We start from the raw sequence: 12,851 nt of genomic DNA on the forward strand, positions 1-12,851 counted from the left end.
GACTGGAGTCTGAAAATGTTGTTATCTGCCCATGTCTGCGTGGCCAGTCCACACCTGCACTTCTTTGTATACACACACCTAATGTATTATAAACAGAACTGCATTCATATCCAGCCAGTCAAGTCAGTTTTATTTATATAGCCCAAAATTACAAATCACAATTTTGTCTCAAGGGGTTCTACAACCTGTGGAAATACTCACCCCCAGAAATCTTTAAAAGGGAAAGAAACGTCAGGAAGAGCAACAGAGGAGGGATTCCTCCTCCAGGATGCACAGTCATGCCACAGATGTCGTGTTCTGCAGAACAGACCAAAATAGAAAAATGACGATATGGAAGATCAGGATCACCATATAAGAGAAAATGTGTCATTTCCGACATTAAGGACGGCAGCTTTCCATGTAACTATTTCAGTCTCACGGGGAACAGTGACAGAATGTAACTCTCACTAATGTTGGTAAATACACCTGTGCTTTTGTTAAACTTGTGTTAACACTTAACTTGTGTCAGCTCTACTCCCTCTCATGATTCTTCAAGATTAGTCCAGTTTTTTCCTGCCTAGCTCTTATTTTTGTAGCTTTTTTTTTAACAGATGACCATTCAAGTGGTTAACAGTCCTCCTGGTTAGTCAAACTCATTACTCATCACTAAATGTATTATCCAACTGTCCACTGTAAACATCCATTGCAGTTTAATGACAGATTTCCTGGTTTAACTTGGATCTACCGTACTTACTGTCGTTGCTCTCACACACAGTTTTGCTGTGCAAAGAAGGATTATTACCGGCACTGGCGGTTTAGATAATCGGGTTGAAATGTAAACTTAATAACTACCAACACTTAAACCAAGATTACAACCTGTCTGATCATCTGACAGCTTATATCAGTGATCTGCTGCAAGTACAGCATCAATGCTGAAACTACTAAAATTAGACAAAAGCTGTTATAAATCAGTTGTCTTTACAGAACATGAAAATGTCTGCTGAATAATTTTACCATGCTATGATGAGTGTACTCCTACTGCGGCTACACTAAATGCATCCTCTGTTTTTCACTCCCCACCCTTGGCCCGATAAGCAGGACAGGGCAGAAAAATGAAACAGCAAACAGTGACTCATCCTGTGTCATCATGGTACCACACTTGCAGTGTGTGTCGGTTTTATTACACTGGATTCAGATGAACTTTCTGGTCTGATGGTTCGACTCAGACTGAACTGAGTGTCTCTACGGGACTGTTGGCTTTGCTGTTTAAGACCAGCCTGTCCTGTGACCATTCAGCCTCTCAGCTGGGGTTACTATGGTAACTCCACTAGCAAAATGAAACTAGCATTCCTAGCATTATTTCACCATGTTCTGTGTGTGTGTGTGTGTGTCTAATCTAATAAAGACGACCAGTACAGAACAGAGGACATTCCTGTCTTCAGGGAAGTTCCCCTCTTGTTTTACCTCATTGTTGCACACAAACACACGCTACTCCCTGTCTTCTTGTTGTCTAGTCATAGTGTCAACATCACTATCAGCTCAACAACTTTCAGGAGATTAATCCATGTGTGTGTGCACTTTTATTTACCTGTGCTGTAGCGAAAGCAGACAATTTAAGGCGCTTGTGTTTGTTTTTGTCATGTCGACGATAATGATTCCAATTAAGTGGACATTAGAAAGAAAAAGTGGATCAGCAGTCTTTAATTTGATTATCGTGAATGAGGTTTAATTTGTATGAGACGTGGGTGCAGAGGCAGCTGTGTTTTTGCATGGAGTACAGTGTGTGTGTGTGTGTGTGTGTAGCAATGTGCCAGGAAATGTTGACAGAAACAGCATCTATCACTGTAGCTGCTGGTGGAATCCAGCTTATTATATTATCGTTTCTCCTGCTGGACTAAGAAATATAATGGTTCTCAACTGTCAGAGGGCATAAGGAATAATCTGCCAGTTCTCATTTGAGAGGCAGGTTTCAATTTTTAGTATTGATTAGTAAGTCAGAGTAGAAAAACTGCTGTTCTAACACAGTGTATTTCCACAGGTAGCAGTGTTATACGTGTTATATTCTCAAAAACCTGGTGCTAAAATCATTAGCCAATCAATCAGCTGATTGATCAACGACCAACATGTTTGCTGGTTCCAGCTTCTAAAATGTCAGTATTTGCTGCTTCTCTCTCACAATGCATCAAGAAGAAGAAGTCACCTCATACCTGAAACATTGTGATAGGCACTGTTCATTGTTGTACAATTCTAAATGATAATCAAGCTCAAAACACAATGTGAAACAACAGCAATCAAAGCAATCAAATCAAAACATGTGACAACCACATCAATAAGTGAGTGAAGCATCCCTAAAATGAAACATCAAACAAACAAAAAAACAAAAAAACTTGAATTCTGTTGTGACATATGTTTTTTTTTTTTTTTGTCTTGTTTTAAAGATACTTTTATCAGTTACTGATACTGCTCCTGTTTTGGTTGGTTGTTGTAGCCGATGGCTCCAGTATTCCAGTAAAAAAAGAAAGAAAAGGGAAAAAAATAATCAATAATCAAAAGTAATTGTTGCAGCTTCTGTTTGACACTAAGCAAGACACTGCTCACTGTAACGGGACTGAACCACAAAGTATTCTGAATAGATCCCCACTTGAATAGTGTTCTTACTTGGAGGGTAATTAGGGAGTATAAATGGATGATTACTGTGTTATTGTGTGTTTCCCTCTATAGCCATGTTTAGCCCTGTATTTATTCTCTCCATCCCATTGTGTTTGTGTTTGTATGTCAGGACTGACTAGACTTGGACTGAATCCCTCGCTCTGTGAAGGAACAATTGATGATGCTGATTTTAAGAAAAAGTTGTTTGACTTAAAAATAGAATGCTTTTATGCACACTGTATCCCAATTTTCCACTTCCAATCACTTTTAAGCACTCTCTCTCTTTCTCTCTCTCTCTCTCTCTCTTCTCTCTCTCTCTCTCTCTCTCATACACACACACACACACACACACACTCTCACACACACACTCCTCCATCTACACACCACCTCTCACCCCTCTGGTGGTACCCCACAGAGCCCCTGGGATCCCTTCAGATGCCAAACACTAAACATGGCCTTTCTGGGAAGTTATTGTTACGGTTATTTATAGGGCACAGTGGTGCTGGCAGAGGGGAGCAGGGGAAGAGGGAGAAAAAACTCTCCTTTGTGTATTTTTGTGGCCTCTGTGTGTGTGTGTGTGTGTGTGAGTGTGTGTGTGTAGAGAGAGAACTGAGAGACATTGCGGTCATACTGTATATGCACCACAGGGTTTTGCTTGTGGCTCCGTCTGATATTTATAAGTCATGTTTGGTACCAGAATATTTTGGGGGTCTCCCCTGAGAACACTGAGATAATATGTCTGGCTTGTTCCATGATCCTTATTTTCCCTTTGTCATTCTCTCTGTCTCTCACAACCAATAGGATAGACTTCATCGCTTTATATTCAGGAGAAGGAGTGAGGGAAAACTAGATTTTAGCTTTTATGAAGAAGTAGAAGAGTAAAATCTAACATGACAAAATATCTAAAATCAACTTACTCTTTTATGTTAGATTTTTCTCTTTCTGCTCTTCTCCCCTCGCTCTGTTTTTCTTTGTCTTCTTCTCTTTCATTGTGTCTGTTTCCGTCTTGGCCCTGATGTGCTGGGTTTGTGTCTGCTGTGCTGGAGCAGCTCATTCACTTGCACCCGTAGATCATGAGTCATTGTTGGGGTGAACTGCTGAGTCATGCTACGCTTCTGAGGACTTCCTGGCCTCACTGACCTCTGATCCAGTCTGTATGTGTGTGTGTGTTTGTTTTTGTGTGTGTGCTAGCTAAAAATGTGCAACTGTTGTGACATCTTTGCAGTCTTATCTGTGTTTGCCACACTGACATTTAAAATCTAATATTTCAATAGTTCCATGAACTTAAAGCTGTAGGATCTAAAAAATCACTGTTTTCATTGCGTCTGTAGAATCGTGAAGATTAAGCAAATTAATTTGAGAAGTATGGAAGTCTTGAGTACTACGAGACAACAGCAGTGATCATGATGTTCTTTGTGTGAGTGTTGTGTGACTAATGTTGAAAAGCAGATGTGCAGATGTAAGAAGGGGAGATTTTAAATGCCAAAAAGGCAAGAGTTCAATCTCAAAAAGTACAAAGGAAGTGCTGAGATATTTTTCACTTTTGTACAAATGAGCAATGAAAAAAAAAAGTTTCAGACTTCATTCTGCTGTGTCATAATCTCGCTTTTATACACTGCATGAACTAGGACCAACCAGTGCATGCTTGCAGGTCTGAGTGAATTTGTATGCATTTTGTTGCAGTTTTGAGGAATCACCAACACTCAGTACAGCAGAACCCGGCCCTGATGGTTCATGGGCCAATAGAAAGCACTACATTGCAAACCGGGACTGAGACACAGGGACTAAAACTAGAGCCAGAGTTCCTGGAAAAGTTCCTTCAGTTGAAAAAGGCTGTATATGTTCTGTGTGCATGTTCAAAACCAGGTTTTTATTATGAATCTGCCTTAAACTTAAGACCCATGATGCATTTCTCCACTGTATTTTAGATATTTTTTCATTTTGCTGTCACAGTGGCTACAATCAGAAACACTCTTGAGCCTCTAAAAGTCATAACAAGATTATTGTGATTAATGATTCTGTGATTCTAGTTTCTTTCTAATTTTCCATTCACCTATTTATGCTTGATATATACTGTATAAGACATAAGTTTTCTGAGGGGTGCAGGTGCAAAAGCTCTTTCTACAAATGCAGTTTGTCCAGTTTCTGTGTTTGTATCATGTAACCAGGAAGAGTGGGGAAGGTTTTTTGCAGTGAAATCCAAATGGGAACAAATATCACTAAATATGATCAAGGTCTTGTTTCTACCTTTATTTGGTAGTTTTTTACAGTGAGGATATGGGGTGTGAGTGGGAGAGGTGTTATCTGATATGTATCTTAACCACTCTGACTCACTGCTCTGCATATTTTTAAAAAGCATCAATATACTGTAATTCACTGCTTGTAAGACCTGTTATTTGACCTTAGATCTTCCAAGTTTCATTGTAAACCTGGCTGAACTTAATTAAAGCTTCACAAGCTCTTTTCAAGATCACAGTATTTTACAAAAGGTTAATTCCAGTTAACTTAATTTCAGACTGTGGCTTCTTATAAGAGGAAGAAACGTTTCTCTTAGAAAACAAATAGCCCAAAACTCAATGTGCATGTCAGTGTTTGTGTGTGTGTGTGTTTAAGTGCTGTTCTGTGTTTGCAAAAATATGTAGTCTCCATGTTGTGTATTTGTAACCACAGTGTAAAATATGTGAGTGAGTGAGAAAGATTAATCTAAATGCTGATGATCGACCTTCCTCTTCCTCCTCTGTCTTCACAGGACATGAGGAAACATGTGATGATGACCCTGTTGGACACAGAGCAGTCGTATGTGGAGTCACTGCGTACTCTCATTCAGGTAACACTCACACACACATGCACACACACACACACACACACACACACACACACACACACACACACACAACTACACACTCTAATACAGGTAAGTGGGCACACTACAAATACTTCTACCCCCTCCATCTGTGGTCTTATAAACAAGGAGTGTTCACTCACAGACTCACTCTTTCTTATTGAGCTGTGAGCTCGGCACAAATATACACATGTGCACACGAAAGCAAACACACCATTGTGGATTCACAGATTGCTGAGGACACGAATAACAAATGTAGGTAACAAAGATGTTACGTAATCCACTTATTGTCATTCATCCTGTCAGGCTAATCTGCTAACCCCGCCACATCTCACTGTCATCAGCATTATCTGCCCACCCACACACACACACACACACACACACTCACACTCACACACAAACAAATACACACACACCTCTATATCCTGCACCCATATCTGTCCCAACACCTTACTAACCTTTACTCCAAATCTTAGCCACATCCCTCTCTGTCACCCTGACACATTCACACAGACACACACATATACTCCTCACCTTCCCTACCTGTGATCACCCTATACTGTTGTATAACCTGTCACCAGTCGCCGTGTGTGGGCGAACATTGTGTGTCTGTGTGTGTGTGTGTGTGTGTGTGTGTGTGTGTGTGTGTGTGTGTGTGTGTGTGCAATTTTTTTTCTAAAATGTGTGTGTGTGTCTGTGACTGTGTGTGCACTTCCCACATGCACGCTGACTTTGCTGAGCGTCTGCCTATGCATGTGTTTCTGTGTGTGTGTGTGTGTGTGTGTGTGACCACGAAATGAATAATCCTGGGCTGTGTTCCCATGGCGACACAGGGAAAGTAAGTGTTACCACGGTGACTGCAGTGAAAGTGCAGATCCCTGAAGGAGGGTGTCAGATGTGGTTCAGCTGAGGCAGCTCTACAGCAGCGCTGCCCAAAGTTGAAATCTGACTCTTTGCAATTTCTTCTTTGGGACTTTTAGGGGAAGGTGTCTGTGAACATCACATTTTTGGTCACCTTAGTCAGCCAGGATCAGATACCTGGTCTGACATAAAGAATAATGAGCTGCTCTAATCAATGTTTTTATAATAATAATGGATCAAATAACATAGTCTAATGTGAAAGGGCTTGCTCATAGTAATGAACCCACAGAGAACATCTTTCAGCACATTGTATAGCTGAGTCTGGCCCGCAACCAGCTGCTGAACATAATGTCACATGCAGCAACTAAAAAGCCAGGTATTTCCAAATGCATGCTAATGATGCTCCGTAACTGCTGCACATGTAAAGAGGCAACAATCAACTTTATAAGGTTATGTCACTGTTGTATTTACAGCTTGTTACATGGCCAAAAAATAATTTAATGCAGGTTCAAGAATGAATACAGGCTGTTATTAATGTATTCACTTTGTGCTCAGTAGTTAGAGAGGTTATCTGTTAATTAGTGTTCAATCCCAGGCTCCTTCTGTCCACATATTTAAATGGGCTACAAATCCAGCAGTGTGTGAGTGTGTGCATAGGTGAATGAGAAACACATTGTAAAACACTTTTGTGGGGCTGTATAAATGAAGCCAATTATTGTGACCATTATGTTTCCTTTTTACTTACTGCCCTATTCTCATTTTATATTCTGTCCTGTCTGTGCATTTTTGCAATCAGGACATTTTTTAGGTTGATCACCTGCACAAACACTGAAGAATGTCAAAAAAAGGATTTGACTGCTTTAAAGTGGAATTTAAATGAGTAGATCCACTGCCAACTGTGTAAACAGCGGATCCAAAAACAACATTCCTGCAAATTAAACATGTGGCAAGCAGCTCAGATAGTAACATACCTGTCAGAAGCAGATGTCTTAACATGAGAGTTATAAAAAAAAAACAAAAAAACATGGCTGTCATAAGGAACGAAACGCAGGTTAATATCAAATGTGAACTGTCTCTATATGACACTTGACCTGCCACAAAGCTGCATTCAAGCAACACTAACATCATCAGGTTGTACAATATGTAGCTCAGGATGACCTACATGGAAATCACACGTCCTCCACTCTCTTTCTCACCTTCCTGACCTGACACTCTCCTCGCTGGTCTCTGGAAAAGAGCAACTGTACTCTATAGTATCTTCACAAATGAGCAGTGATCACTGTCACTGCACAATTAATGCAAGTTGATCTCAAAAACAACACATCACACATCTGACCTCCAGCCTACTTGTACTGTTGAATTGTCAGCTCTGAATACACACCAGATTAGATTTTTCTATCCTCTATCCTTTAGCTCAATGAGTCAATTAATTTGTCATTAGGGTCAAATATTTTTTCAGTTGATTTGTCATTTGTTTCATCTTCTTTTTAGTAAATGACATATGAGGCTTTTATCATTTCTGGACAGTTACAATCACATTTTACAGGCCACCTTTTTAACTGGTTCTTCAGTTGAAAAATAGTCCTCTTTTTATCAAACTATATGTGGCTACATCTGAGTAAAAAGTAGAAGAGCCTCCATAACAACCTGATGCTTCCCTATTAGATAAAATTAGCCAGTCCAGACAGTTCCTGAGCTCTTATGTAACACATTTCCAAGAAAAAGTTGTTGAAGGCAGCGCAAGCTGAATCACTTCTGATTTAAAATGTCTCAAATCCCTCCCTGTCCCAACTTTCTTCAATACTTTTTTTTTTTTTTTAAACCCAGCAGATTTAGTCATGAAATGTGTCATAAAGTCAGGCTGTGATCCACGCATAGCTGACTGGACTTTACAGCTTCTGGAGCCTCAGTCCGTCCATTTCAGAGAGTGAAGTGAATCTCCAAATACCTCTCAGGTTTAATGGATCACAGTGTGTGTGCATCTCTATGAGGGAGAATATGTCAAGCTTCTTGTCCTGACAGCCTAACGAATAAATCTACAAAAAGGTGATTTTATTGTGTGTACTGGGTTTCCTTATGTACTGTAGATGGAACCCCAGGTACCTTGTCTCACACATTTAGCGCACACAAACTAACCATATTAACATGTACAAATGGTTGGAAACAAATAATGTGTGTGGATGCATGTGTTTGGGTGTGTGCGCAACACAACTGACAAGCTGTGGAGGTCAGGTGAAACCTTTGAAATATTTTGTTACAAGTGTGTATGTGTGTGTGAGCAGGAGGAATGCTAAGCAACAACTTCTTTAAAGGCATTTTCTAATAACGGTAACATTTTTGTAGCCCTGTGGTGCAATAGCAGCAGTGGAGGGAAAAGGGACAAACTTCCCCCCTTCCTCTTTTCCCAGAAATCACACCACTCCCTGCTTTTCCCTCCTTGTTATAAAACACACACATTAGTAATTGAGAACGTGGTCGTGCTCATATAAAGATATATTGAATTCTCCAAATGCTATATAATGATATTGTGCTGTGAGGAGAGCTGTTATTAGAGGAGACAGATGAGAATTAAGTGGATGGGACAGATTTAAGCTTGAAACTTCATTCTCATGAGTTCTGCTAGGTTTGTGTTACATTTGTGTAAAAATTAAGCATACAAGGTAAAAGTCTGGGAATTTTTCAGCTCAGCCAAGCTAGCAGTTTCCTCCCGTTTCCAGTTATTGTGCTAATCTGCTAAAATGATACAAATAGAATGAATTGAAGCTGTTTGAAGACCTGAATGTTTGAATATAGAGATGAATTATTTTATTTCCCTTAAGTTTTTTCTTAAATAGTGCACACAGTATTTAAATGACTTGAAATTGGCCTGTCACTAACTGGTGGTTCTGTCCCTGCAGGGCTACATGCGTCCTCTCAAACAGCCTGACAGTGGCTCCATCGTGGATCCCCTGCTGGTGGACGAGATGTTTTACCAGATCCCAGAGATCCTGGAGCACCACGAGCACTTCCTGGAGCAGGTCGCTGGCTGCGTCGGCCAGTGGCATGACAGACAGACCGTTGGACACCTCCTCATCCAGTCGGTGGGTAGAGATGACAGTAAACTAGAGCGGCATATCTGTACATTTAAGTCACACGTGCAAGTTCTTAGCAAGTGTGAAGCTCAGATGTTAAGGCAGAAACAAAAATTCTTGTCTCATCTTTAATCACCTTTGGTATCAGCCTCAAAAATCCAGTGTCTGTCAGACTCTACTACTGATATCCTCTTTGTGCTGTAGGAATGTATTCAGCATTGTTAGCTCCTATATGCAGAATGTAGACAGACAGTGTGAGATAGTTAACCTCTGCCAGCGAGAAGTAATCCCTCAACTTCTCTGAGAAGACTGTAGTGCACATGAGAGACGGTATGAATTATAGTGCTACATCCTCAAGCTAGAATCAGTCAGCAAAATGACAGTAACCCATGACCAGATAGTTAGTCCACCTAAAAGTACATCTCATTCTCCTGACAGCAGCAAACCATAAAACCCTGACACACTGCTTAAAAGATGTAGTGTGCTTTCCTTCTCTGGGACAGTTTTCTTTTTTCATGGGATATTTGTTTTTATTTTTCCTGAAACTAATTGCCCAGATAAAAACAGTGTGTTATCCAGAGGATTCAATGAGGTGAAAGTGAAGTTACAGTGGTTATTCTTATTCAAATACATTTGCAATTATATTGTAAAAGAAGCACACAGACAGATTTTCATATACAAAGTTTTAATTCCCAAACTTTCCTATAAAATTTGTCTTGAACTTTTATGAAGTACTGTGTAGCTGCAGTAAAGTCCCTCTACAGAAGGGCAGATTAAAGGGAAGCTGTTTTATTAAGAGATGGTCTATAGTTGGCAACATTAGTTTAATATTTTGCTTTCCCGGTGACCTCTTGCTGACCCATTTAAAATTTCCCATGACCCGAGGGTGGCTCTCAACCTAGACTTTGAAAAACATTGCTCAGTGTTGAGCTAAATGTCAGGTTTTGGGTCCTTGAGAATGAAGGAGAGAGTTTCTATCCAGGCTGACAGCTTTACACAGACTTAGAACAAACATAGGCAAAAAGATTCTTCATTTTCCTCACTAGACCAAAATGCAGCGTGGCCACAGGTTTTGTTTCTTATTGAATGGGAAAGCCTTCATTCTCATGCTATGCTTATGCTATTGTTATCACTCCCAGCACTTCTCTGCTTGAGTGAGACAGTTTCACTGCCACAAAGGCAATGTGGAAAATGAAAGAATCTGCAAAGTGAATTAGAGGGAGAATGAAGCAGGCTTAGGCAAAGAATTATTTTAATTTAAACTACCTTATATTTTAACACTTCTTCTGAGTCACAGATTCATAATTAATATGCTGTTATAATATAATAATATATATGTAATAATATACTGTATGTTGCTTGTAACATACAGTATATTATATAACAGTGGAGAGGTAGTAGAAAGTAGTGGGTGATTTTCCTGTTCAGCTGAAGCTGTTGCAGATACTTCACACTGCTCAGACTGAGTTGCCTTCACCCCCCCGGCCCCGCACCCACCCACTCTCCCCCTCCCCACTCCTAGAAGCACAGCTCTTAAAGCTGCAGCAGCTGCTGCATGCTTCAGGCCTCGTTGGCGCAGTAGGCAGCGCGTCAGTCTCATAATCTGAAGGTCGTGAGTTCGAGCCTCACACGGGGCAGAGTGTTTTGTTCAGGTCTTGACTGTTTGAAGTGGTAGATTATCCAGCACTGTTGCCGTATGGTCTGTTGGAAAAGTGTCCACGCTTGCATTCGTAGCAGATTTGTCTGATGAGCAGCAGCAGAGCTCTTTAGATTTGTGGAAAATGTGACAATAGAGGTATTTAATAACACTGGCTCTGCACTTGTTAGTTAGATTTAGATAAATCATACTACTTTCTGTTCTTTCTGTTCAGTCAGTGCTCTACTATAATAAATGGTTTCATGACTGACAGATTCCCTGCCTCCCAAAAACATATATGTCATCTATTATCAGCCCCTAAAGCATCCTGGGACAGACTAGCTAACTATATTTTATATTTACGTATCCATCAGATCTGGCTGTTTTAATGTATTGTCACAGATAGACCCTACTGGTATGTTTCATTAAGTCTCATTTTAGTGATATTTGACATGTATATGCACACTGTACATTGTTCCAGCTCCAGTTCCATTATTGTGTGTGGTGTTGTGAGATGCACAGTCCAACAACATTTATCACGAGGGAGAAAAGTTCAGGGTTCATTTTAACTTATACTGCTCCCATCCTTATCAAGCAATGGTGATAACAAAAAAAAGGAAATCTATGCTTAGAAAATAAATCTATAAAATGATAGATCATCATAAACAACAAATCTAGATGCCATGAGAAAAACCTGAGTGGGGGTAGGGGTAAAACAACGATTCAAAAATTTTAATTTTGAGTCTCATAATTTAAAAAGTAAACTGTAACAGCAAACAATCAATAGACATTTTTTAAGAAGAAGACAAAATAGAGGGCACTGGAAACTCAAATATAATTAATTAATTAATAATAAATTATCCACACTATTATCTACTGCTTGCTCAGTAATATATTTTTTAGAAAAAATCATGAACAGATCTCATGCTAAAGAAAATTAAGTGTCAGCTCCTATAATGAGTCTGTACGCTCACAATCTTCCTGCCATTTCTGTCCTCAGCGGTGACTAATCCTCACAGTCTCCACTGATGTTATTTCTCTCTCCTCTTTACTGTTCCTCAAAGACTGAGAAAAGGGAGGATGGAGAGAGGACAGTGGGAGATGGGTGATAGGAAAAAGTCGAGAGAAAGGCAGTGAGGAGCAGAGGAGGGCAACATTATTTCATGAGAGGGTAGAAAGCTGGCTTCTCTGTGACGTCAAATAAGGCGCCACACGGTGCCTTATGTCTGTTAATACTCACTCTCTCTGTTCATGTCTCTACTCCTTTTTTTTGTAACTCTGCCCTCTATTTGTGAAAAGAAATCAGGTCAGGGTGATTCATCCGTGTGTGTGTGTGTGTGTGTGTGTGTGAGAACCTTTTTGAATGTGTGTGTTGGAGAGAAAGAAAGAAAAAAGACAGATGGGCAGAAAGTCTCTTTCTAGTCTTTTCTACTACCAGCCAAAGCAAATTGAAAACCACTTGCACCGAGGTCTGTTTGGTAATCTCTCCAATTACAGCTCACTTTTCTTGTTATAATGATTATACAGTAAGAAATACAACCTGTGCTCAGTGTTATCTGTTGAGCACATCGAGCTAGCTTAAAGCAATGTAGCGATCCCCTCCTCTTATCTGTAAGACAACTGTTTGTAGTTGCTTTTACCTGACGAACATTCATCCTGAAGCAGGTTGTTTTGGTGTGCAGCTAGAAAGCAAATTAACTCGAGACATCTTCTTTTAAATGAGAACGTTATTTACACCACTTTTGGGCCTAGCTTAAAGCTAGTATGATTTGTCATTGTCATCTGTGTTTAGTGCTAATTAGCACATGTTAGC

The 12,851-nt window shown here is 40.0% G+C and overlaps 1 protein-coding gene and 1 non-coding gene across 2 annotated transcripts in view; both read left to right on the forward strand.

Moving 5' to 3' along the window:
• Positions 1 to 12,851, forward strand: part of LOC108890863 (rho guanine nucleotide exchange factor 17) — a 63,781-nt gene that overhangs the window by 38,821 nt on the left and 12,109 nt on the right. The window contains exons 3-4 of the mRNA XM_018687903.2: positions 5,378 to 5,455; positions 9,229 to 9,411. Of these exons, the coding sequence (XP_018543419.1) occupies positions 5,378 to 5,455; positions 9,229 to 9,411 (261 nt within the window). The remainder of the gene's footprint in view (positions 1 to 5,377; positions 5,456 to 9,228; positions 9,412 to 12,851) is intronic.
• On the forward strand, positions 10,967 to 11,039 carry trnam-cau (transfer RNA methionine (anticodon CAU)). The gene has a single exon. It is a non-coding gene; the product is annotated as a tRNA-Met (tRNA).

Source organism: Lates calcarifer, linkage group LG21 (genome assembly GCF_001640805.2).
Source record: "Lates calcarifer isolate ASB-BC8 linkage group LG21, TLL_Latcal_v3, whole genome shotgun sequence".
NCBI classification, from domain to species: Eukaryota; Metazoa; Chordata; class Actinopteri; family Centropomidae; genus Lates; species Lates calcarifer.